The following is a 25524-nucleotide window of genomic DNA, read 5'->3' on the forward strand; positions in this document are numbered from 1 at the left end:
GCAGAGCCCCTATACAGTAAACACAATTAATGTGGCTGTCTGTAACAGACATCTTTTAGCCGCACTTTGTGCACTTTTTGAAGCCAGACTTAGGGTGCTTATCTTGGTCAGCCATAGTAAAATTACTGTCACCACAAAAAACTACAACAGTAATTATTCACACAAGCCTAAAAATAAAAGCAGGCTAAATTACAGAACAGTAATTACTCACACAAGCCTTAAATAAAAGCAGGCTAAATCACACACACAGTAATACAAGTATAAATGTGAAATCACACAATAAGAAATTCCAAGCAGACTATGCAAAAAAGATGGAGATAGCTGCTAAGAAACAACAACCTTATCTAAAATATCTAAGGTTTACTGTAAACTACAACTTCAACAGTAATAAACTACTAAGCCTTATCTATAAAATTCAGAAGGCTAGACAGACTACACAGCAAAAGACTATAACTATCTAAGAAAACAGCAGAAATTGTGACAAAAGGTCACTGAATAATACACTGTAATTTGTGAAAAAAAAACTATTAAACTAGGCCTAAAAGAGACCAACTAGAAATTTGTTAAAGCACACTAAATGGGAAGAGGAAAACACACTGAAAGCTATAAGAGCTTTATCATCTATCCTAATCTATTCTATCTAACTAGCAAAAGTTTCAATAAGTAATGAAAAAACAGTTTTACTGGCCCGAGCTAAATTAGAACCTCCGATCTGTTGCAGTGGCAAACTAGATCTGAGGTAACTCCAGGTGCATCATGGGATAGGGACTTGGCCTTGAACTATTTGAAGATCTCAAGCTTTGCAATTTCCCGTATCGGAGCTGAGGGATCGGCTCCGAACCCATCAGTAAAGAATGAACGGCGAGGTTGAAGAACAACACATCTACAGTTAAAATAGTGTAAAACAGAGATTAACACTAGTACAAATTATATACAGCCGCACTGCACTGAAGATAATATAACCGCAACAGTTCCACTATTATATACATATTTATACACCTCTACATTGTGTAGATTTCTTACACGTCTACATCGTGTAGAATTATTAACACTGAAGGTGGAGTTCACTGATTCACAGTTATTGGTTTGTAGGTGTTAGAAGGTAAGATTTAGCAAGGCAGAGTGAGAGCTCATACGGTAGTTATTGCAGGATGAAGTGGACAAAGCTATAGGAGTATTGTGATGGAATTAGTGGAGTAGATGTTTTTTTACGGAGGTGTTATTTTGGCACATGTAAAGTGCCATAGAGAAGAAAGATGTTTTCTGAGGGATGTCTTAAAGAGAGCAGAATTACTGTGGTTCTGACAGAAGGTGGGAGGGCATTTCAGAATTTTGAGACAGTGAAAGAGTACAGTGTTTTACCATCTGAGAGATTTGGTTTGTCAACTTTCAGCAACAATTTGTTTTCAGATCTAAGGGGTTTGTTGGTGTGGTATGTGGTTAGTAAGGAGAAAAGAGAAGGGCACATTGATGGTTTGTATATAAACGTATGTGCAGTAGTTAATTGAAGATATGTGAGATAATGTGGCAGTTCAAGCCAGTCTAGCTGACGTAGAGATAAGCAGTGATAGGATGTGCATTTTGAGTTTATTACAAATTTGGCACTCGTATTGTAGCATGTGTCAAGTTTGGTTTTCAGGGAGGACTGTATATTGGTGAGAATGGGAGCACCACATAATAGAGATGGAAGCAGAAAGGAAGAGGCTAGAGCTTTCTTAGCAGTGAAGTTAAGGAACTGATTGTGTCTATAAAGGATACCTAGTTTCCGATGTGTTTTTTTGATGATGTTGTGAATATGGAGGTTGAATGTTAGATTTTCATCAATGGTGACTCCTAGCAGTTTAGTACTTGGAACGACTTCTATGATAGTATTAGTTAGGGAATGGACAGAGAATTCATTCCTGTTGAGAGGGGTGTTTTTTTTGGGGGGGTGAATATTAGTAGTTTAGTTTTGTTGGGGTTTAGAGAGAGGTGGTTGTTTGTCATCCATGTTTCGGTAGCTGTAAAGGCATTTTGGGTTAGATGCAAAAGCTCAGAAATGTATTTGGCAGTGCAGACGATTGTGGAATCATCAACATATTTAATAACTGTGCCATGGGTGAAAGTGGCATGGAAGTTATGTAAGAATATACTGAATAAGAGGGGACCTAGTACTGATCCCTGGGGTACTCCTGTAGTTGTCTTGAGAAACAGTGAGCAGGATAGTTGCCATTTGGTAGAGTGTTGCCTGTCTGTGAGATAGTTGGAGAACCAGCCTAGGGTGGGGGATGAGATACCTAGGTTGGACAGTTTGGTAAGTAGAAGTGGATGGGAGACTGTATCGAAGGCCTTTGAGAGGTCAAGGAAAAGTGAGAAAACTATGTAACTGGTGTCACGAGCCCTATTTACCATGTCCAGAAAGGATATGAGAGCAGTATATATACTATGCCCTGGCCTAAAGCCATGTTGAGTGGGGATAGGATTTGGTTATTAACAAGATAATTGACAGCTGAGAGTGAATGCATTTTTCTAATACTTTGGAGATGGGGGAAGAGGATAGCTATGGGTTGGAAGTTAAGAGATATCAGAGTTGTTGCCGCCTTTATGTAGAGGAAGAACAAATGCTTTCTTCCAGATGTGTGGTATGATGGACTTCTTAATGGATCTGTTGAGGAGTACACTGAAAGGGTAGGCAATGGAGCTTGCGAATAGTTGTAGAAACTCAGCAGATAAATTGTCTGGTGCGTTACTACAAGGTTTGGGTTTCTGAAGGAGTTTTTTTTTTATAGTGGAGGTAGGTATGGGTGTGAGTGAAAAAGTATTTCGAGAGGCAAATGAGAGTGATGAAAAAGTATTAGGTGGATTGGGGTTTATTGGTGGGATGGTGGAGGTGAGCTTTGCAATGGTGTCAATGAACTTAGTATTAAAAAGAGAGGCTATCTCAGAGGGAGTTTTGTCTGGATTTGGGCAAGGATTATTGTTTGTGCCTGGATGCAGTAGGGAGTTGCTTGCACCCCAGAATTTTTGGGGGTTTTGTTTGTGTTGGGCTTGAAGACTTTGGAAATATTCTTTTTTTTTAATCACTAGACGTTTTGCCTGATTGCGAAGCTGTTTACATTGAGCTAGGTCCGCTGGATTTCTGTTTTTATGCCAAGCTTTCCAGGCTTTATCTCTAGCAGATATAATTTTTTTGTGTGTTTGGTATGCTAATTGGCATGTTTAGCCTTAATTCTTTTTAGTGGAGGTGGGGCTACATTATCTAAGATCTTAAGAAATGTTGAACTGAAAAATTCAACAGCATCATTGATAGGGAGATATTTTAATGGCATCCAGTCCACACTTTTTAAGACTTCATTAAAGGTGGTGGGGAGAAATGAGATAAGTCCCTAGTAAGCTTGACTTGGTGCTGGTTTAGAATTGGGATGGTCTTGCATATTATGAAGGCTGGTGAGTGGTCACTTATTCTATTAGGTAGTGTGCCAGAGGAGGCGATTCTGTTAGGGTCAGAAACAAGGATCCAGTCTAGGACTGAGCCTTTGTCATTTTTATAGCTGGGTCTGGTTTTATTGGTGATTAGCTGTGCAAAATTGTATAGATTAATGCTGGTTTAGGGGTCTTGATTTGTAATGCCATGCCAATTGATGTTAACGTCACCTAAGATGATAGTTTTACTGTTAATATTAGTAGTTGACCAGGTGAGAATACTTTCCAGTATAGGAATGTTATTACCTGGGGGATGTATAGGACCAAGATACAAAGATTTTTGCAGTTGTTCAGTTTTAGGAAAGCCACTAGAATCTCTGCAGTGGAGAACTGTGGGATAGGTTTTGTGTATTTGAACTACAGTGAAGGTATTTGGAGAAAATTAAGGTGGCACCACCAACTTTTTTCAGCGGTCTGTCTACACTAAGGCAACTGTAGTTAAAGGGAAGGAATTCAGCATCTTTGACATATAGTTTTGGGCAAGTCTCTGTGATGGCAGTGAAATTGGATTTATTTTGGCTTAGCCAATAATGCAGATGTAAAACTTTGTTTCTGATGCCCTGGATATTAATGGTGGTGAAGTTTAGGGATTTTAAGTAGTTAGTGGTCCAACAGGGGGCTGGGGAGGGACCAGGGTTAGGATGAATGTCTCCGCACTGAGTTATGTTGGAGTGGGTGGGAGGGGTTACATACTGCATCTTGTTTTACATTTTCTGTAGGCAGGCTAATGAAAGATTAATGTACTGGGAGCTTTGAAAGATGAGGAATTTTACTTTGGTTTGCAAGATTATGTTTGTGCTATATAAGGTGGGGCCTATCGAGGAGCAGCTGGGGAGTGATAGGGTATATACGGTTGTTGTAGAAGTTAGTTTATACGGTATATGGGTTGTTTGATATGCACATAGTTATAGAATGAAATAGAAGTGCAGAGAGAGAAGGAAGAGAATAGTTTTGGAGATGAGAGATATGTAGAGAGGTGAGCTATGTGTATGATAATGCTGTTGTCTGATGGAGGTAGAAGTTATGGAGAGTTGTACAAGGTATTACTAATATGCTTGACTGGGGAGGAGAGGGATGGAAACCTGGCAAATAGGGGGATTTGGAGCAGCCAAGCTATCAACTTCAGGGTGTTTGGGTTTAGGTTGGGATGAACCATTCCCGAAGGGTGTGTCAGAAGATCCAGAATTGGGTCCAGAATTCAGGGTTCATCTTGAAGATGAGGCTGAAGAAAGGGAACCAGATTTGACAAAGCCAGTAGGGAGCAATTAGGATAATGGTTGTCTCCAACAAACTCGCTTTCTGTAGAAACTTTGGAATTAGAGGAAATGGGAGAAAAGCATAAAGAAGTCCCGGCGGCCAATCGTGAACAAGTGTATCCCTTGGTGACACCCCCATAGGAGGGATCAGAGCAAAGTAGTTGCTGAATTTGGCTTTTATGGGTGATGCAAAAAGGTCACAGCAAGGCTAGTCCCATTTGTGGAAGAATACTTCCGTAACTTTCTGACTGAGGAACCACTCATGCAGCCATAGAATGGCTTTGCTCAGCTTGTCTGCAATGATGTTGGATTTCCCCGGGATGTGCGTTGCTATTAGAAAGTTGTTGGAGGCTATTACCCAATGCCAGACCCCGAGAGCTTCTCAACAAAGTGGGTACAATCCGGTTCTGCCCTGTTTGTTTACATACCATACCACAGACATGTTGTCCATCTGGATTGCTATCTTTCCCAGGGGAAGACAGCCCTGGAATGCTTGCAACGCTAAAAGCACCACTCTCATCTCTAGGACATTTACATGCAAGTATGCCTCATGAACTTGCCAGATGCCTTGAACTGTCTTCCTGAGAAAATACTCCCCCCTATCTGAGAAGTGTCTGTGGTCACCATGGCCAGAGGTTGAGGAGAAATGAAAGGACGGCCTTAAAGTACTGAAGGAGAGTGAATCCACCATTGGAGATCTTTTTTGCAGGCCTTGGTCATCATGATCTTGTGAGATATTGGAAGTTCCAAGATCGACCACTGAGCAAATAGCATCCACTGGAGAACCCTCATGTGGAGGCGAGCTAGGGGAATTAGTATGATGGATGCAGCCATTTTCCCTAGGACCTGGAGAACTAGTTTTGCGGTGGATTTGGATTTTTTTGTCAGAATTCTGACAAAATGATGGAGGAACCTGTCTTGTAGAAGTTTTGCTATCTAAATGGTAGTATTTATCTCTGCTCCTATGAACAGCAAAGTTTGCAATGGTTCTAGCAAAGATTTTTCATAATTGACAGTAATGCCTAGAGATGAGCACAGTTGAAAGACATAATTCCTTGACTGAAGTAGATGATGCCTGGTCAGGGTGGTTATGAGCCAGTCATCCAGGTATGGAAACACGCGGAATCCTTTGCGTCTCAGGTGAACCGCTACTACTACCATACATTTGGTGAACAGATCCTCCCTGGTCTGCGGGGACTTCTTGGATAACTCTTTTTGTTACCCACTTTCGGATTTCTATAGTTGCTTGTTCCTTTTGACTAGGTGGAACATCTGGAACCACTTTGTTTCTGAGGACGGGAAGGGAGAAGGGGATAATGTATCCTCTGGATATTATGTCCTGCACCCATCTGTCATTTATCTTTAGCCAGGTTTCTTGGGGAAAGGACAATTGCCCCCAGACTGCCTCCAGAGGTAAGCAATTGGTCATTCCAAGAGGGCTGGAAAAGTCTCCCAAAGAAAGACTGTCTGGATCCTTGACTGTGCGGGCCTCCTCTGCCGTGAGGTGGTGTCTTCTGCTATTGTTCTCCCCTCTGTCTCTGGGGGAACTTTCACCTTGTGTGTATGGTAAGACCTCTGAGATTTTCTGAACCACATTTTCCCACTACCTTTTTAACCCTTGGGAAAGGGTCTAGTAGGAGTGGAAAAACACACTCAGACAGCAGACAAGGTCTTTCCCTCTTGTTCACACCTGGTCAGCGTTTCCTTCACTTTTGGCCCAAAAAGAGAGGAAGACTTGAAGGGCTCCACAAAATTGCAAAGATGCATCCAGGCCTGCCTCCTAAGAGAGTTACCTGAGCCTGCTGCCCTACTCCTTCCATCTGCTGTATAAGAAATGAGTCTCATGGATGAGTTGACAACTGAATTCAAGGTGGCGAGCTGAGCACTGATTTTATCTGCTGTCACATCAGCTACAGCCCCTTTGAGGGAGTCTGATAATTCTAATCAGGTCCCTATGCAGTCTAGTGAAGTGGGTGAGATAATTCAGAGACCACAAGGCAAAGGTCACTGATGAGAAGATGCGCTTCCCATGCCTATCCATAGTCCTAGAGTCCTTATTAGGAGGATGGATAGAGGAAATTATTTTAGAGAGTTCCTTCTTAGTGGCCGCCACCATGACCATGGCATCAACCCCTACACCGTTTGTTAGAAAACTTTTATCTTTTGGGGCAGTGATGTATTCATTTGGCCTCCTAGGAGTAGGGTCCATGGTGTTGTCTTTTGCGAGATTAATTCGACAAGCTCGTTGAAAGGAGGAATCACTCAAGAAGTTGATGGGGGAGACACAAAAGCCTTCAGGAGGACTGACTCCTCAGCCGAAGGGGTGGAGGGCTGCCAATCACCTCTCTCTATTTTAATATTTCTAGTATGTCTCCAAAAGAGACATCTTCATGAGGTGATCATGGGGACCCTTCTGCTTCATCGAGGTCAGTGTCAGATGTGATAGACTCTTCTGATGACTGAAGATGCTTCCACTTGCATGTCCTCTTCCGAGGGACCTCTTCAGTGGGATAACCTGGAGAGGATTTGAAGAGGGGGCAGTACATTCTGAGGCCTAATGTTTTTCTGGAGCTGTGGAGAGGACACATGAGAAGACAAAGACACCTCGCCTGAAGAGGGAAGAAGAACCGAAATAGACTGTGTCCCAGACTGCGAAGTAAGTCAAAGCCATCCTCATTGCCTCGAAGGCAGACCCTCCCCCCTCCGCTCCGAAGAACTCCCAATATCTGACAAACATGTTGTTGGAGCCAAAGGACTCTCCAGAGCAGAAGAAATCAGCTATGAAGCAGCGGTAGGAGCCAAACTCACCCGTGATGAGGCCCCCAGAGGCATAGTCGGGTTCCGAAGAGATCCAAAAAGTCTCCGCGGACCCAACAGGGTTGTGTCTGCTCCCGGAGATCTCCTGCTCTGAAAGCATGGAGACACTCAGGGCAGATGTCAGATCTGATCGGTCCTGGACCCAACATCAACACAACCTAGATGTCGAAATCTTCTGACGCCGAAGCAGGGGGACGGATCGGAGGAGGAACGGTCACAGAAGAGGGGATTGGAGTCTGATCCGATTCCTCTGGGCTCTGATCCAAAAAAGGTCTGGCCAAAGCAGATGTCTCCAAAAGTCTCTCTATGACCTATCCACGTCTTCATCAGACAGACTCCTGGTAGACGTAGTGGACAAGGTAAGTGATCTTGATGTAGCTAAAAGATGAAAAGGGAACCTAGAAGAAATCTGTTCAACAGAAGGAGATCAACTTCTATACCTACATTCAGTGGAAGTAGTCCGAGCCATGAAATTCCCTATTCCAAGAGGGTTTTGGAGCCAGGAGGAGATGTCTGCTCTGATAGAGCCTTTGGATCAGTCAATTTCAGAACCTTCTGCCTCGGCTCTGATGAAGGTCTCAATCATTTTTTCTTTAGTATCGGAAGATATAGCCTCAGAGAAAGGTGATTTTTAGCAGGCCTTGCAAAATTAGTTTATTTACATTCCATTAATACCTGCTGATTAAAACTGTTGCAAATGGAACAAGTCTCCTGCAGATGAAGAGGCCCCAAACAATACAAACATACGCCAAGGAGCATCTTTTTACTGCATTTTTGCACTTTTTGAAACCCAAAGGCTTGCTTTCTTGTTTCTGGGAGATAATTAGAAAAGAAGAAAGACAGAGTGCAGACAAGAGTACAACAATCAGACTAAGAAAAAACAAGTCCTCTAACTTAAACAGACTTCACACACACAAGCAGTATCTAAGAGTTTAAAAGAGATATACTACTACTGCTAACTTTTTTTTTTAATAAAAGGGGAAGGAAGATAAATATATAAGATAACGTAAGGAACATCCTCTAACTAAAACAGATGTTCCTGGATGCCCTCTAATTTAAACGGACGTCTAACGAGGGAAAGAGGTGGGTAAAGAAGTAAACTAGCAAGTTATTTGATGGTATTAAACGTTAGAGAAAAAGATAACTTTATCCTAAAATAAAATAGAGAAAAAAAAGTCTGTACTTAGCCCAGAGCTATAGCTGATGGAACCTCTTCGCTGTACGGCAAATGAGATATGAGGTAACTAAGGGAATGCATTATGGGTAAAGATTGAGGCCCACAAGCTTTTCTGAAGACTTCAAGCTGGAGAAATGGCTAAGACTGAGCCGACACATTGGATCTGACCCACAAGTGAGAATAAAGGTGAGCTCGACATCACATCAATTTTTTTTTTATCATACTGGCTACCTTATCCATATTATCTTGGAATGTAAATGGCCTTACAGACATAGGCAAAAAGAAAAAAGTATTGAATTATATTAATATCTGTTGGCTCGGTATAGGAGGCACCATTGTGCAGTAGCTCAGAGCAAATCTGGGTATTGTCATGTAGATTCTTTACATAACTATAGAAGACCTTGTGGTTGTCTTTACTATCTGCTGCAATTCTGTTTTCATAGCTAGCTTTAGAGGATTTGATGAGGGATCTCAACTTTTTGTTGAAGCTGATAAGGGAGGTTTTCCAGTCTTGGGACTTCACCTTATTCTGCATCAGTTTCCTCCTTCTGTTGTAGAGTTTGTTTATGGCAGGGGACCAACAGATTGGCTTCCTTTTTTTGGAGGAGGGCATCAGTTATGGCGAGATCCCAACATCTGTGTACATGTTCGTACAGTGCATTGGTGTATGATTCAGTGGTCATGCAATTATTCTCCATCTGCATGGGTGCCATGAAGTTAACCACCTCTGTTTTTAGGAGCCCAAAGTTAGCCTTGGAGAAGTTTTTCATGGTTGTTACCTTTGCGGGGGTGGGGGTGTGGGATGTGGATTTCCAAGGTGATTAGTTTGTGATCGGATATAACCAGGGAGAAGTTTATTATTGGTGTAGAGCAATGGTCACCCATGTTAATAATGACCAGGTCAAGGATGTTGCTACCTCTAGTGGGGGTAAGAACAAGCTGATCCAGGGCAGTGGAATTAATGAATTCCAGGAAACATTGGGCAAGTGTATTGGTACACGAGTAGTTTTCCCAGTTAATGGAGGGGTAGTTGAAGTCGCCCAGTATGAGAGTGTTAGGTTGGACCCTAATATTCTCCAGGGTGCTTAGGAACGTGGAGTGTGAGTCTTAGGACATGGTTGGGGACCTATAGCAGGCTACGACCTGAAATGCTGTCTTACCCAATGTTAGCTGCACCTGAATCATCTCAGATGCGTTATGTTTTGCTACCAGTCTGGAGGTGTGCGCATCCTTTACGAATATGGAAACACCACCGCCTTTGGAGCTTTGGTCCAAGTTCTGGGGCCGAAAGCTGTGGAATGAGTAATAGCCTGGTAGTGACAGCAGTGCTTTTCTGCTGCCTTGAACCAGGTTTCTGTTACGGCACAGATGTTGATGTTCTCCATTTTGAAGAGTGCTTCGAGTGAGTACATTTTAAGATTTAGACTTCTAGCATTGAGCAGCATGACCCTCAGACTGCATTTGTTTGTAGCTGTTACAGTGGTAATTTGGTCTTTGGAACACTGCCTAAAAAAGGCACTATGGGGTGGCAAGAGCCTTGGCCATTATCCAGAAGCCCAGGGGTTACAGATGCAGGCCAATAGTGACAGAAGTGAAAAAAGAAAACAATCCAGATTTGTGATAATAAGGGGCTATTGGCATGGAAAGAGGATTACACTGGCATGCATTTACATTCTACCAAAAAATGCTACTATGGTGCTTAAAATGTTGGGAGAAATAATCAGCTTTTAGCAGGGAATATTATATAGGTTGGGACTGTTGAGTTTATTTTTCAACACTGCTGATATAACAGGGAGGACCTAAAAGGGAAAAAGTAACAAAAGAGGACAGATTTCTGAAGAAATTTATGAAAATATTTGTTATGGAAGTTGTGAATTCAGTAGTAGGAACTTGGGCAGAATTTACATATCATTCCCAGAGGTACAATAACTGGATTAGACTGCACAGAAATTATATTTCACAGGGACATGTGCATTTAATTGAAAACTTTGGCACCCATACAATAACTATTTCAGATCATGCACCAATTAAAGCCTAACATAAAAATGCAGGGTATGAAGTAAAGATATGACAGTGGCACTCACCCACCTACCTGTTAAGAAGAGAGGAATTTAAGAAATGGGTAGTGGAATTATTCAAGAGTTAAGATAAACATTTCTTCAAAAGTAATAGAAGTGAGCGAGATAAAATGAAAATGGGGTTTAAAAACTGGGCAGAAATAAAAGAGAAAGAGACATGGTAAGAACAAATAGGAATTGTTTAGCAGGGCTAACAATGGTTAAAACACTGCAGAATAAAAGGAATTTCACGAAACAAGAAGAAGAGCAACGGCAGAGTGGTAAACAGAAAATAAGGGAGTATTTGAAAGATATGCATGAGTTTAGAAGGACTGCTGTTAAGCAACTATGTTTTGATAAATCCAGAGAACAAAAACATTTAGCACAACAACTTGAGCAACAGAAAGAAGAAAGGGCTGTTGCCAAACTTAGGGAGCCTATAGCAAGAAAAACAACTGGAGATCCTGTACAGATATTAGATATTACCTGGACATTATATGAAAATGTGTATAAAGCAGAGAAATGTGGAAATCAAGAATGAGCACAAATGGAATGGAAATGTTTATGGAAGACTTAATTATGCCAAGGTTTAGGGAAGTAAATATTGTGGGAAGAAATAGCCAGGGAATTATTATGGCTAGGCTTGTATAGACCCTAGGGCCGATAATCTAGTACCGACCTATGAACCTATGTGGCTCAACAACTAATAGGTAATATAGGGAGATAAAAAAAAAATGATGATGTACAATCTGCAGGAAAGTCTACAAGAACCAATGGTATTCCTGTGAAAGTTTGGAAGATAATTGGAAGAGAATTCAAGAAAGTGATACACATCTGAAAAATTTTGTTCAACAAAGAGAGGGGAAGCACCAACATCCTGGAAGAAAGCTTTGGGTAAAAGACCCTTTAGACTAACCTTCATAGAGTCATTTATATTTTAAACCATGACTATAAAGTGTTTATGTCTTTACTAGCCAGAAGAATGGCGAAAGTGTTGTCAAAATTGATATATGGATCAATGCGGTTTTGTGAAGGGAAGGCAATTTCCCAATATTAACAGAACAATGACAATCTAGAATTAAGTAGAATGTAAGAAAATACCACTGCTGTTGGTGGGTCTTGATGCAGGGAAAGAATTTGACAGAGCAAGCTGGGATCTTATTTACAGCACAATGGAAGCATTTGCATTCCTCGATAGAATAGCTAACGTTAATTAGGATGATATATGATGGATCGGATGCAGGAATTGAAGTGGAAGGGTTACTTTCTGATAAGCTGTGTTGAAACAGAGGAATCAGGCAGAGGTGTCCTCTTTTCTCTTTATTTGCTTTTAATTTAGGCCACTGACAAAGAAAATAAAACTCAGAAATTCAAGGATATAATTGGTATGGTAATCAAGAAAAGTTGGTTTTGTTTGCAGATGTCATTATTTTGTACAAGCTAAATACAGAAAAGAACATGTCAGTGCTGTGGAATATTTTGAGACCATTTCAAATCTTTTCAGAATATAAAATTAATGAAGCTAAAACAAAGGCTATAGGGTAAATTATGTATCCACACAAGTAATCATTCAGCAATACTCACATTTGCAGGGACACAATAAGATGAAGTATTTAGGAGTATGGATTAAAATTGCTTATGTTATGGAAGCTAAGGATATGTGTAGTCACTAAACAAAAGATAATACAAAAACTGAGAAACTGGAAGCTCATTTTTATGGATAGTGAAACACAAGTAATAAAAATGTTTTAGACCCTTTAGTTTTATATACAGGTCATGCATATTTTTTATCAACCAAAGGAGAAGTTGTGGACAATAATAAAGTGTTGAAGGAATTATATGAAAGGGGGAAATGGCGTTAAGTGGGATAAGTTGATTCTTCCTAAAGAACAAGGTGAATTAAGATTATTGGACTTGAAGGGATATGTTAGAGCTACACAGTTAAGCTTCATATATGTAACACAAGCAAAAGGCTATAACTCAAATTGGAATGGGCTAATGATGATAATGCAGGGCTAAATTTAAGAATGAGAGAACTGGACTTTGGATGCAGATCTTCAAGGACTAAAATAACAACCACTCAGAATATTACATTCATAAAGTAGAAAAAGGTGTTGCAAGAACTAAGCCAACAAAAGAATGGAGAAAAAAAGATTTCGCTTGTAGGGACGACTGCAGGTAAGGATACAGAAAATAGAAAGAGGAGGCTGGAATTTGCTGGAGAAAACTGGCAATGGAACCAAGGTACTAAACTTGATTAAAGTGTACTTATCATTCTAAGTCTTTTGGATTAAGCACTTGGGCTTCAGACCAGTTGTTTTACATTAGGAAGGTTTGTGGCCTGCACTGTGGTGGCAGGACAGGTAGCTTACATCCTTCTAAGTTGTGAACTGCTGATTGAGGGCTCAGTGTCTGTTATTCTAAAAGTGTATTAGTTCTGGTTTAAGCACTTGGGCTTCAGGCCAGTTATTTTACATTAAGAAGGTTCGTGGTCTGCACTCTTGTGGGAGGAGAGGCTGGACTCTGTCCTTCTGAGCTGGGAATTTCTGGTTAAAGGCTTACAGTGCCTGCATATTTGAACTGTTTCTTACTGAAATTGGTACACTTTGTTTGCTGTAGCATAGACTAGATCCAGGCCTGCTGAATCTAGCTTTATTTGTATGCTTGTTTGTTTGCATGTTATTTCCCTGAAACACTAATTCCACCTAAAATGCGGCTTTTCAGCGCTTCTGTGGATCCCTAGTGATATCTGCATTGCTTACTGTACTTATTTCCTTGTTTCACTTGAAAGAAAGTTACTGTTTGTCGTTTTTGCATTTAAGTTACCTGGCACTTGCTCACTAAAGCAATTATTATAAGTGAGCACTAAAATATTAAAAGCACTACACCCTCACAAACTCCCCTTGAGTACCTCATTCCCCATTGGCCCTTTTTTTCAATTATAAAGGAATTCCCAATACTATTCTAGCATGTCCAAAGGTCAGTTGTCAATCTCCTCTCCGGTACAGCTGGTGAATCTGGGAATCTTGAGGCAATGTTACAACTACCTCATGTACACAGACAACCCTCTCCTCCTCCCAACAAATTCCAACACATGTGAGAGATGCAACCATATAGCCATACTGGAGGCTAAGCTCTCTCAACTCAGTACTGGCGAAACCAGTCAGGAGGAGAAGGAAACCACACTCACTACAATTCCAGTCTCACATAGACCTACCATGACAGCAAACAAAACACAAACACACAAAAACATACTCAGAGGCTCTAAATAAAAATCTGCCTAAGCAGCAGAGACCTCCAAAGCAGACACTCAAGCAACCGCTACCCCAAAACAAAACACGTGCAACACATAGCTCACAAAGCCAGTGTGCCGAACAGTCACAGCCCTTAAGGCTAAACAACACACCTGATACACTTGTAATAGGTGACTCTATCGTCAGGCACACTGACGTCCCGCTCACCAGGCTGAACAAGGAGAAGGTCACGGTGAGCTGCCTGTCGGGCGCTAGGATCTGCCACATAACACAAGCACTCAGGTCACTCCAAGGCAAGTACAAATATGACTCAGTCATTGTCCATGCTGGTGTGAATGACCTGAGATGTACCTCCCTGGACTACATGAAAAGAGACATAGAGGAGCTCTCTGAGCATGTAGCCCAGGCCAGTATGACCCTGACCTTGAGTAGCATCTTACCCTCACCAAGAATGATGCCACAATATGAAGACAAGATGATCAATTTCAACAATTGGCGTAAGTATTGGTGTCATTCAAAGGGGATCCAATGCCTGTCAGCCTGGGATGACATAGGTTCATAGGTTCATACTAGGCTATCTGCCCTGGGGCAATTAATAAGCTGCCCTGTATTCTGTATGGCTTACGCCACCCCTTGATTTGAGTATACTGTGCCCTTTTTAAGGTTTAGTTTACATGCTCGACAAGCCACGATGCTTCGCTAGGGACGGCTTGCACCTGTCACCCCTGGGCTTTTGGATATTGGCAAAGGCTCTTGCTACCCCCATAGTGCCTTTTTTAGGCAAGGCTCAAAAGACAAACCCACCTCCATAGGTATCACAAGGGATAAGAAACTAAGAGTAATGCTACTCAACGCCAGAAGTCTAAACCTCAAGATGCATGCACTCAAAACTCTCCTTAGCATGGAGAACATTGATAACTGTGCAGTAACAGAAACTTGGTTCAAGGCTCCTAAGAGCACCCCAGCACTACCAGGTTATACCTCATACCATGCTTTTCGGCCCCAAAACTTGAACCGAACCACAAAAGGAGGGGGAGTATCAATATTCGTCAAAGATACCCACACCTCCAGGTTGGTGGCACAGCACGAAGCATCAGAGACTATCCATGTGCAACTAACAGTGGGTAAAACTGCCTTCCAGTTTATAGCCTGCTACAGACCACCCTCCCAAACCCAGGAACCCCACTCGGCCTTCCTGAGAACACTGTAAAATATGAAGGTCTCTCTAAACACCAGTATATTGGGCGACTTCAACTACCCAAACATAGACTGGGAGCATTACTCTAGCTCCAACACCCTAGCCCAAAGTTTCCTAGAATTTATAAACTCAAATGCTATGGAACAACTTGTTACCACTCCCACAAGAGGGGAAAACATACTGGATCTGATCATCACCAACATGGGGACTCTATGCTCCAGACCAGAAGTGCATCCCTCACTGGTAAGTTCAGACCATAAACTAATCTCACTGGATATTCACATCTCGACTCCACTCCCTGCCCTGAAAACCACAGTGAAAAACTTCTCTAAAGCAAATTTCACACTCCTCAAAACCGAGGTGGGGAATCCTTCAAAGCCCCTGGGCCTGTGGAAAATTCGGCCCAGACCGCAGAATCCTTTACAAACGCATTCTATGAACACCTTCAGGAATGCATGAATCATGCCATCCCAAATAAAACCAAGACCCAATCCTCCAAAAGCAGACGTCCTTGTCTGGTGGACCCCAGCCATAAACAAACTATACAATAGAAGGAGGAAGCTACTACATGATAGAGCAAAATCCCAAAAAGGGAAGGCATCTCTGATCAGTACTGGCAAAAAACTATGGGCACTCATAAAATCGTCTAAGGCCAGCTTCGAGAGAAAAATTGCACAGGACACTAAGGATAATCACAAGGCTTTCTTTAATTATGTTAGGAACCTGGGTGGGAATTCCCAGATATGCTCAGAATTAGTCCAAAATGACAAAAATACACCGAACCCACAGACATTGCCAACATCCTAGCTGACAGGTTCAGCACAAACTTCTCCCTCCCCACCAAAAGGGCAAATATCTATCCCAGCAGAGTGCTGCCCCCCCTGACATCTCAGATGCTCAGGTAAGAGCTGCCCTCTCCAAAGCAAAAAAACACAGCATCAATGGGACCAGACGGTGTCCCGGGCTGCGTCCTACATGAACTCCAAGAAGAGCTAAACCCAAACATAAAACTACTGTTCAATCTCAGCCTTACTACAGGATATGTACCCAAAGAGTGGCGTACAGCAACAGTGGTCCCTCTCCACAAAAGTGGTGTCTCAACGGATCCTGGAAACTATCGCCCCATAAGCCTGACTAGCTTGGTCTGCAAAGCTATGGAAAGGATCATCATGGACCTCATAAATAAGGATATTGGGGACCTACAAACACTGGATCCTACCCAGTTCGGCTTTGTTAAGGGCAGATCCTGCCTCTTAAACCTGGTTGATTTCTTTAAACAGTCACCAAGGCCATTGACGAGGGGAAGGTGGTCCACACAGCCTACCTGGTCCTCGCAAAAGCCTTTGATACGGCATTATAGATAAGCTCACCAGCTTAAATATAAAACCCTATGTCACTAGATGGGTTGCAAACTGGCTCAAGGACAGAACCCACATGGTTAGAATTGCTGGAGCCATGTCAGACTCCAAACCAGTTACAAGTGGCGTCTCACAAGGCTCAGTCCTGGGACCTCTCTTGTTCGGTATACATTTCTCGGAGGTACAGGCCAACATGGAAGGACTGTGGCTGACCAAGTTCGCAGATGACTGCAAACTGGGCACCATAATCGACTCTCCAGCCGACACAAGCATCCTCCAAAAGGGCCTCATAGAAACAGACAACTGGTGCCAGAGCCATGGCCTCAAGCTAAATGCCAAAAAGTGTATAGTCATCCCCTTTGACAAAAACAAAGTGCCCACAAATTACCACATAGCTGGCAATCCATTAAGTACAGAAGAAGTAATTAGGGACCTGGGGACCCAAGTTGATAGCGATCTCTCATTTGACAACCACGTGGCCAAAGTGGTTAGAAAAACATTTTATATAGCCCACCTAATCATGAAGGGATTCACATCTAGATCAGGGGAGGTCATCGTGCCTCTTTACTCATCCCTCATCAGGCCCATACTTGAGTACAATGCCCCTTTTGGGATGTACCTTACCAGACACCTGCAGCAACTGGAAAGACCCCAAAAGTACCTCACCAAGAGGATCAAAGGCTCAAACAGATGCCATATGCTGCCCGGTTAAAGAAACTCCAGCTCTACTCAGTGGCATACCGCCTGCTCAGAGGCGATCTGTGCCTGACGTATAAAGCCATGTCCAACCCGGAATTAATGGACATGCTGCACCTCAGAAAATCCAAATCCCATTGAGCTACGCGCTCGAGAGACTTGAACCTCAGCACTGAATTAAATAGGACATGCTGGAGGGACAGATTCATAACCCAGAGGCTCCCTTCACTCTGGAATAAAATCCCAGTCCAGGTTAGGCAGAGTCCCTCATTGACTCTCTTCAAGAGGAATCTTGATGAGTGGATGGGAGATCGTAGGTTTACCCCGGGTATCACTTCTGTCTGTGTCACTGTTAGACAGAGGCACAGTATACTAACCTCGAAAAAGGGCATAGCAAAATTAATTTAAAATGGGTGGCGAAAGCCAAACACATTCTGGCTAGGCTTATAAATGCCCTAGGGCAGATAGCCTAGTATGAACCTATGTACCTATGAGAGAGGAATGTAATAGAGTGGGATGGGGCAAAGACGTCTGGACTGCAGGCTAGAATCTACCTTCTCCACCCGGGATTGCTAGAGTATAGGCGAAGAGAAGGTTAGGATTATCCTATGTGAAACACTTGCTCTGGTAGTTTTTAGCTGAATCTAGAACAGCAGTTGCTGTTAAAAAAAGGGATATTGCATGATAACTATAGAAATCAATCAAAAGAGGTCACAAAAGATTAGTAAGAGAGACTTTGAAAGCAAATTACAAGGAAATAATAGGAAGACCTATGTATGGCTTCCAAGTATGCAACAAATTCCAGAAGTTTAGGAATTTTGCTTGGAAGTGATGCATAAGTATTTTGATACCCTAAGCAGACTTCAAAGAATTTATCCTTGGATAGATAGCAAATGTTGGAGGTATGATGGCGAAGAAAAAAGCAACTGGCAATATGTCTTGGGAATGTAATGAGCTGGCATATTTTAAAAATTCCCTACAGGGTACTCTGTCAGAAATACTGGGTAAGCAAATGGTCGTAACTAAGAAAGTGATTCTTTTCAGCTAGAACACAGGAGCTGAACTGCCTTGACATAGTAAGGCCTTGTTGAGTTTAATTTTGTTGGCTGTCAATAAAACAATTTCTAGAAAATGGAAATCAAAGTCTAAACCAAATCATTTGAAGCACTGAATAGTGTAAAAGAGATAACAGAACTGGAAGAGAGATCTTTAGAAAAAGGAAGGAACATTTTACATACAAATAAATGGAAATTGTGGGAACAATACATGCAGGAGGAGGGACTGTAGTTTAAGGGAAGGCAGGAATTTATGCAATGTTGGACTAATGATGGTTATAAAGAAAGGAAACATGGGTAATGCATAAGATATGTAAATGGAAAAAATGCTAATATGGTTTCTTTTCTGTTAATGTACATTTGTCTATGTCTTAAGTAATAATTTAATAAACGTGTTACAAAAATAATAGCTAAGACAGGAAGAGATGACATAAAAATGGTGATGTATAATCAATCAACAGGGAAGTCTCCAGGAACAGACTGTATTCCTGTGGGAGTCTGGATATTAGGAGGGAAGATAGTGGCCAGCATCTTCAGGAAAAGCTGTGGTGGCTGTATTACCCAAAGAGGGAAAATATCCTTCAGACCCAGCTTCATATAGACCCATTTCAATTTCAAACCATGATTATAAAGTGTTTATGTCTATACTAACAAAGGCATTGCCAAAATTGACAGATATGGATCAATGTGGTTTTGTGGAGGGGTGGCAAACATTTGACAACATTACTAGAACAATGATGATCTAGAGGGAAGAAGAATGCAAGAAGATACTGCTCTTGTCGGTGGGTCTTAATGCAGAGAAAGCATTCAATAGTCAGCTGGGATTTCATAAGTAGGGCAAAGGGAACATTTGCATCCCCTAAAAGAATAACAGATTTAATTAAGAGGATATGTGAAGGGTCAGAGGCAAGAGTTAAGGTGGGAGGGTTCCTGTCTAACAAGCCATGTCTGAAAACAGGAACCAGGAAAGGGTGTCCTCTTTTCCATTTATTTTCTTATATTTAGAACACTGCCCAAGAAAAATAAAGGGACTCACAAATTCAAGGACAGAATTGATATGGTGTTCAAGAAAAATTATCTTTATTTGTGAATGATATTTTGCACTTGCCGAATTCAAAGAACAACATTACAGTGTTGTGGAAAATTTTGTGGCAGTTTCAAGTCTTTTAGGGTATAAAATTAATGGAAGATAAACCAAAGATAAGAAACTATATACCCAACCATGAACTGATTCAACAATACATACATTTATGGGGCACAGTTAGATGATGTACTTGAGTGTATGGATTAAAAAGGATTCTGTTATGGTAGTTAAGGATACATGGGAAGAGACAAAATAAAATATAATACAAAATCTGAGCAAGTGCAAGCTCTTGATTAAGCATATGGATAATAAAATACAAGTAGTGAACGTTTTCAGTCCCTTAGCTTTATAAATAGGTCAAACATATTTTTATCAACCAGAGAAGTTGTGTACAATAATTAATAACGAGTTGAAGGAATTTATCTGGGAGGGGAAGTGGGCAAGAGCAAAGTAGAATAAGTTGCTCTTCCCCATAAAACAAGATGATTTATGATCATCTGATTTGAATGAATATTTTGGAGCTATGCAGTAAATGCAAACAGACAGTTATAAATCACAGTGCAAAAGAATGAAGATGAAATGGGGGAGAAGTTCAAGAAATAAAGCGAGAGTAGGATTTTGGATGCAGATCCTTAAGGAGAACAACAACGAGCAAAGATAATATTATGGTCACAAAGCTGCAGAAAGCACTCTAAGATCTAAGCCAATACGGGAACTGAAATAGGAGATTTTTCCAACAGGGATGACTGTAAGTAAGAATATAGCAGAGATACAGCTGGAACTTACTGGAGAAAATTGGAAATGGAATCAGAGTATTGAGAGCAAATACCTAGACAGAGAACAATAACAGTGGGATTACGCCAAAAAGAAGTTTGGACTGCAGGTTAGAGACTGCTTTCCTTATTAGGGACTGACTTCAGAGTATAGGCAAAGAGAAAGGGATAGGGGGAATCCTAAGTGAAAGACTTGCTCTGGTAGAGTTTCAGTCAAGTCTAGAACAGAAGCTACTGTTAAAAAATGAGATAATTAGTACAGCATATAAAATACTGCATAATAACTTTAAGACTCAATCAGAACAGTTTAGAAAAGATTGGGAAGAAAAACTGGGAAAGCTAATTGCAAAGGAACAATGGACGGACACCGATATGGCTCCCAAATAAGCAACAAAGACCAGAAGGTTTAGATTTTTTCCTTGGAAGTGTTTTATAGGTGTTTTATGCCCTATGCAGTCTTCACATAATTCTTCCTCATGTGGATAGCAAATGCTGGAGGTGTGATGGAAAGCAGTAAGTTAACTAGGAACTTGTTTTTTGGGAGTGTAACAGGTTGGCAGATTGTCAAAAATCTTGGGTGATTAAATGGCTGTAACTAAGGAATTATTCATTTCAGCTGAAATACACAATTTGAATTGCATATACATATTAAAGTCTTATTAAGTTTAATGCAGTTGTCTGCCAAAAAGCTATTACTACAAACCGGAAATCAGACTCTAAACCAACTGGAACTGAAGTGCTGTGTGTATTGTAAAGGAGAAAAAAGAGCTACAAGTGGGGGCTTTAGAAAAGGAAAGGAGCACATCACATAGAAATAAATGGAATTTGTGGGAACAATACATGCAGAATAAAGTTCATGAGGAGATGAAACGTTTAAGGGAAGGAATAGACTGAGCAATTTATGTAATGTTGGTATGAATAATAATTGTTAAAAAGAAAAGAAACATACAATGTAACACAACGTGGAATAAAAATGTCAATATGATTTGTTTTCTTTTCTATTAATGTGTGTGTGGCTGTGTCTTATGTGATAACTTAATAAAGGTGTTTAAAAAGCAAGAATCTCAGATTTTATATTCTTGTAAATTCTGGGTATGTAACCAAGCAAACCTTCACTTAACAGACCCACTAACTACAGCAGTAGAAACTGTATCAGCGGCATCATAAAGGCGCATCAAGGACAGCTTAGCAACTTGAGTGAGAGGAAAGTAAATAAAGTAGAGAGGATTTAGCTTCTGAATTACATAATTCAGTCATAGTCTTTTTCATACCTGCAAAGGATGCCAAAAGGAATTTAGACATATGAACCAGATAACAGACATTTCTGAAGGCTAATATGGAAAAGGTGTAAACCTTTTTCCCAAATCTGTCAAAGGCTCTGCCATCCTCAACAGAAGGAATAGGATTAGAAACATTCTTGTGTTTAAAGCTAGTGTTTTTGATAAAGAAATAACTGAAGTGTCAACTCTGAGGTAGCGGAAGAGGTACTCATGTGACTGAGGGACCTTATACAGTTTGTCTGATTTCCTTACAGCAGGAAGACAGCTCTCAGGCAAAGAACTGGCAGCAAGAACTTGGGGGAGAGCCACTGGTTTGGGGTACCTACCTACAACAGGTCACATCATCTCTTGCTGAGGTTCAGAGATCTCTTTCTGCTCACATTTAACCATGTCCTTCATTCTTCTTATGATATCTGAGAAGGACAATTCCTCTAGAGGGGAACATGAAGAAATGTCTTCTTCTGATTCTCAGTTTTCATGGGAACAGACTTAGGCTAGTCTAAGCTGACCTCAAAATCAAAATCCAAGTCTGAATCTGATGAACAAGAAATTCTTTTTTTATCTGAATGTGTCTTGGTTGAAGAGACAGACTGAAATGACTGAAATACCTTAATGAACCTTTTAGGAAAACAGAACCATTCCTCTTTCTTTGGAAGTTGGAGTAGAAGGAACAGACAGGTGCTTTGATTTCTGAAAGTTTTCTTAGGAATCTCAGAAGAAGATATATGACTCAACATTCAGTCCTCCCCTGGGTGACTATGCACGTTAACAGTACCAGCAATCTGTGAGATGTCAGGATCCTCCTCTGAATTGCTTAAGTGTTTTCCCTTATTCCTAATGGATGTACATCATGCCCTATAGAACTTACCACTCTTCTGACCCCTAGTGACTTCCTTGCAGCAACACCAAATAGGTTTGAAGCAACTGATGAATGAGTTGAAGGATCAATAAGTTTAAAGAAGAGTGATGTTTGAAATGCTTTCTTCGATATTTTCGGTCTTTTTTTTCTGTGTTTAGGGACTCTGCAATGAAAGTCCCGAAATGTCACTAGGGAGGCCGTCACACAGTAAATTGTACCACCTTGGGCTGTAGTGAGTTTCCTCATTGCTTTATTCACCATTACTTCCTCCAGTGTTGTATACAGCCCCAAAAAATCTTGCAGTACTCAGTAAAAACTGACAAGGAATCATTCTTGGCTCTAATGTACATAGGCGGCCCAAGTGACTCCTCCACCAAGATTTATTTATTGTCTGTTAGCTGGGTAAGAGGCCTTGATCAAGAATGCACTCATTTCAGCCATGACCCAAGCTACAGGCTTAAAAAAGAATAGAGCTGAGTGAAATCACACAACGCATTTAATCTATAAAGATGTATATTATAATTTCTGAAGCAACAAAGTTAAAACAACAAACTTAAATATACACTTATAAAGCAGCTGTCATAAACTAAAGCAAACATCATTTCAAAGTTTGCATGCATAATAAAAATAGGCAATGCACAAATGATACAGTGCAATTCTCAAACGTGCAAACATAAGAAAATTAGTTATCACTCAAAGATAATACATATTCAAATTAATTAATATATTTAGTGTCCAGCAACGGGAGAGACTGTTTAAAAGTAAATGGGAAAATAAACTACAGAAAGATAAAAGTGCAAACTTATGGACAATACTTAGAAAAGGGTCAAAGCTTTTAATACAAAGAAAAGACGGGCTAATTATTTTTATGTCCTGTCAACGTCATTCCTGAGCTTCATCATGAAACTAATGTGGCAGTTGGCACCTTCCAAGCAATTTTTAAAAAATAAAACGATACATTAGAGGAGATTAAGAATGGGAACTACAGAGATTCTAATGCTAATTCTAAATACTATTTTTGCTCTTGCTTTAAGGTTTCTATGGAATGTTCCAAGTTCCTTTATCTCACACACTTCTGATTAGCACACACTTGTTATTTTGCTATTTTTCAAACAAAATAGAAACTATTTAGTGCACTAACCTGTTAGAATCTGCAGTCTGATTTGTGTTAAAGTCGCAAGAGCAGTCTGGTACAGAACACAAACACTGCAGACCTTCTGTACCTCAGGTGAGTCAACACGTTTCCCTCCTATTGGTTTTAAAATGTTACGGACTGATGCTGATTTCTGAAAAGCACGTTTAAAGATATCTGGCGAAATAAAAAAATGTTAGTCATCCTTCTGGCATGAATGAAAGATCTGCATGCAGAAAACAGATACACACGAAGACAAGGAAGAGTTCAAAAGAAAACAATCCAAAAGTAATAAAATTAAATATTTGCATTAATTTACATGATTATAGTGTTAAACATGTACTTTATTGTATCTTTGTTACTAGACACTTCTACTTTCGTGGGCTTCTGTCTCAGGCCCTATTCTGGCAGATGCCTCTCAGAGTCTGTCAAATGCCTTGTGCAGCAAACAGCAGAGTTATGCAACAGAATAAAAAATAGGATAAGTGGACCATAAGATTCAGTTCTGAATACTGAAGTGATCCAGGGAGAACACTGTATAAAATACTGCAAGTCCATGGCAGTAAAGTAACTACCATGCTCAATCTACAGAAAGTACCCATCACACTCCATCCTAATGATACCTGATCCCACTGTGGCTGGAAAGTGCACCTAATGTTTTTTTTAGGAATCAGGCTACACAGCACAGATCTCTGGTGTCCACTCATACTCAAGTGAAGCAGTTCTCATCTCACCACCACTCTTACTTGGATTTTCCAGTATCATAGCTTCAGGTTCTTTCATCACAGTTGGGTGTAAACCCTTGCAGTAGAAAATTGGGACCCAATAAAATTCTACATGACATTAATCATGATCAGCAATAATTAAACCATGTTCAATATTCTGGTGTGTGCATTTTCCTCCGGTAACTACTGTCCATCAATTCATGGCCTTGATCATCTATATTATGACAGTTGCCCTTCTAACACTGACACTGACCACAATCACTCCAGTTGAGCATCATGTAAATTCTGCCATACAGTATGGTAGATGACATGCAAATGTAAAAATAAGCTAAATGGAGAAAAAAATAATGCCCCCTTAAGACAACAAGATTTTTGTAACTACCCTCAATGTGGCCGCCATTCCACTCCCCATTTTGCAGCTATTTCAACCTTCTATAAATTTCTGCTAACATACACTTTAATAAACGGTCTGCCTTACCACTTTAAAGTCTACCATCCTCACTATAAAAAAAGAACCTCCTTAAGACAGACCTACATTTCCACACTCCAAATCCCTTCAATGCCCCTCATATTTCCTATCCATAATGCCACTACTGACTCACTACAGATGTGGACTTCTCAGTTTGCCATATTATAAAAAATGTTACTTGCTTCCCTGGTGTTCATCTTGTCACAATGGAACCCAAAACTCTACTGGAATATGCCACAGTCCACTGAGGGTATGCATAACTGAGTTTAAATGTGATGGTCACTCTTGTATATTTTACCCACTTTTGTTTATCTGCAGCCTATTCTGTACTCAAACTTCATCCTCACCAACACCACTAAAAGAGTACAATACTTACTTACCTAGCTGCCATCTCTCTCTCTCTCTTCCAACCCACTTAATGAGATAAGATCTCGCTAAAGGCCGATCCCCCTCTGCTCTATCCCATTTCATATATTTCCCTATTTCATTTAAATACAATATAGTAAACGAGAATTGATCCAAATACTGATTTGTAATGGCTTTGTAATAAATGTTCTTTCACTAGATACCTTCCACCTGTTAGTTCTTACAAATTAGATACACACTCACCAGATGACACCATCTGTGATAGCAGTCCTCAACTGTGGGTTAACCTTTGGAGTTTCCTTTCCTACAATCTTCAACTTTTCCACTTTTCTTTTTATTTTTCCATCCTTGTGTTAACGGGCAAGTCGTCTATATCTAGCTCCTACATCTATCAGGTCACCTCCATCCACTGGATAAACATAACCAGCATCACAGGAAACAAACAAATGGCAAATACAAGAACATATACATTTATACTTGCCTGACTTATCGTGAACTTTAATCAT

At 40.6% G+C, this 25524-nt stretch overlaps 1 protein-coding gene across 2 annotated transcripts in view; it reads right to left on the reverse strand.

Moving 5' to 3' along the window:
- UBE3B (ubiquitin protein ligase E3B) overlaps positions 1 to 25524 on the reverse strand; it is a 2006489-nt gene that overhangs the window by 1104886 nt on the left and 876079 nt on the right. For both annotated transcript variants that reach the window (XM_044068510.1, XM_044068511.1), the window contains exon 14: positions 23468 to 23635. In XM_044068510.1, the coding sequence (XP_043924445.1) occupies positions 23468 to 23635 (168 nt within the window). The remainder of the gene's footprint in view (positions 1 to 23467; positions 23636 to 25524) is intronic.

This window comes from Protopterus annectens, chromosome 4.part0, assembly GCF_019279795.1.
Source record: "Protopterus annectens isolate FY-2018-M chromosome 4.part0, PAN1.0, whole genome shotgun sequence".
Taxonomy (NCBI): domain Eukaryota; kingdom Metazoa; phylum Chordata; order Ceratodontiformes; family Protopteridae; genus Protopterus; species Protopterus annectens.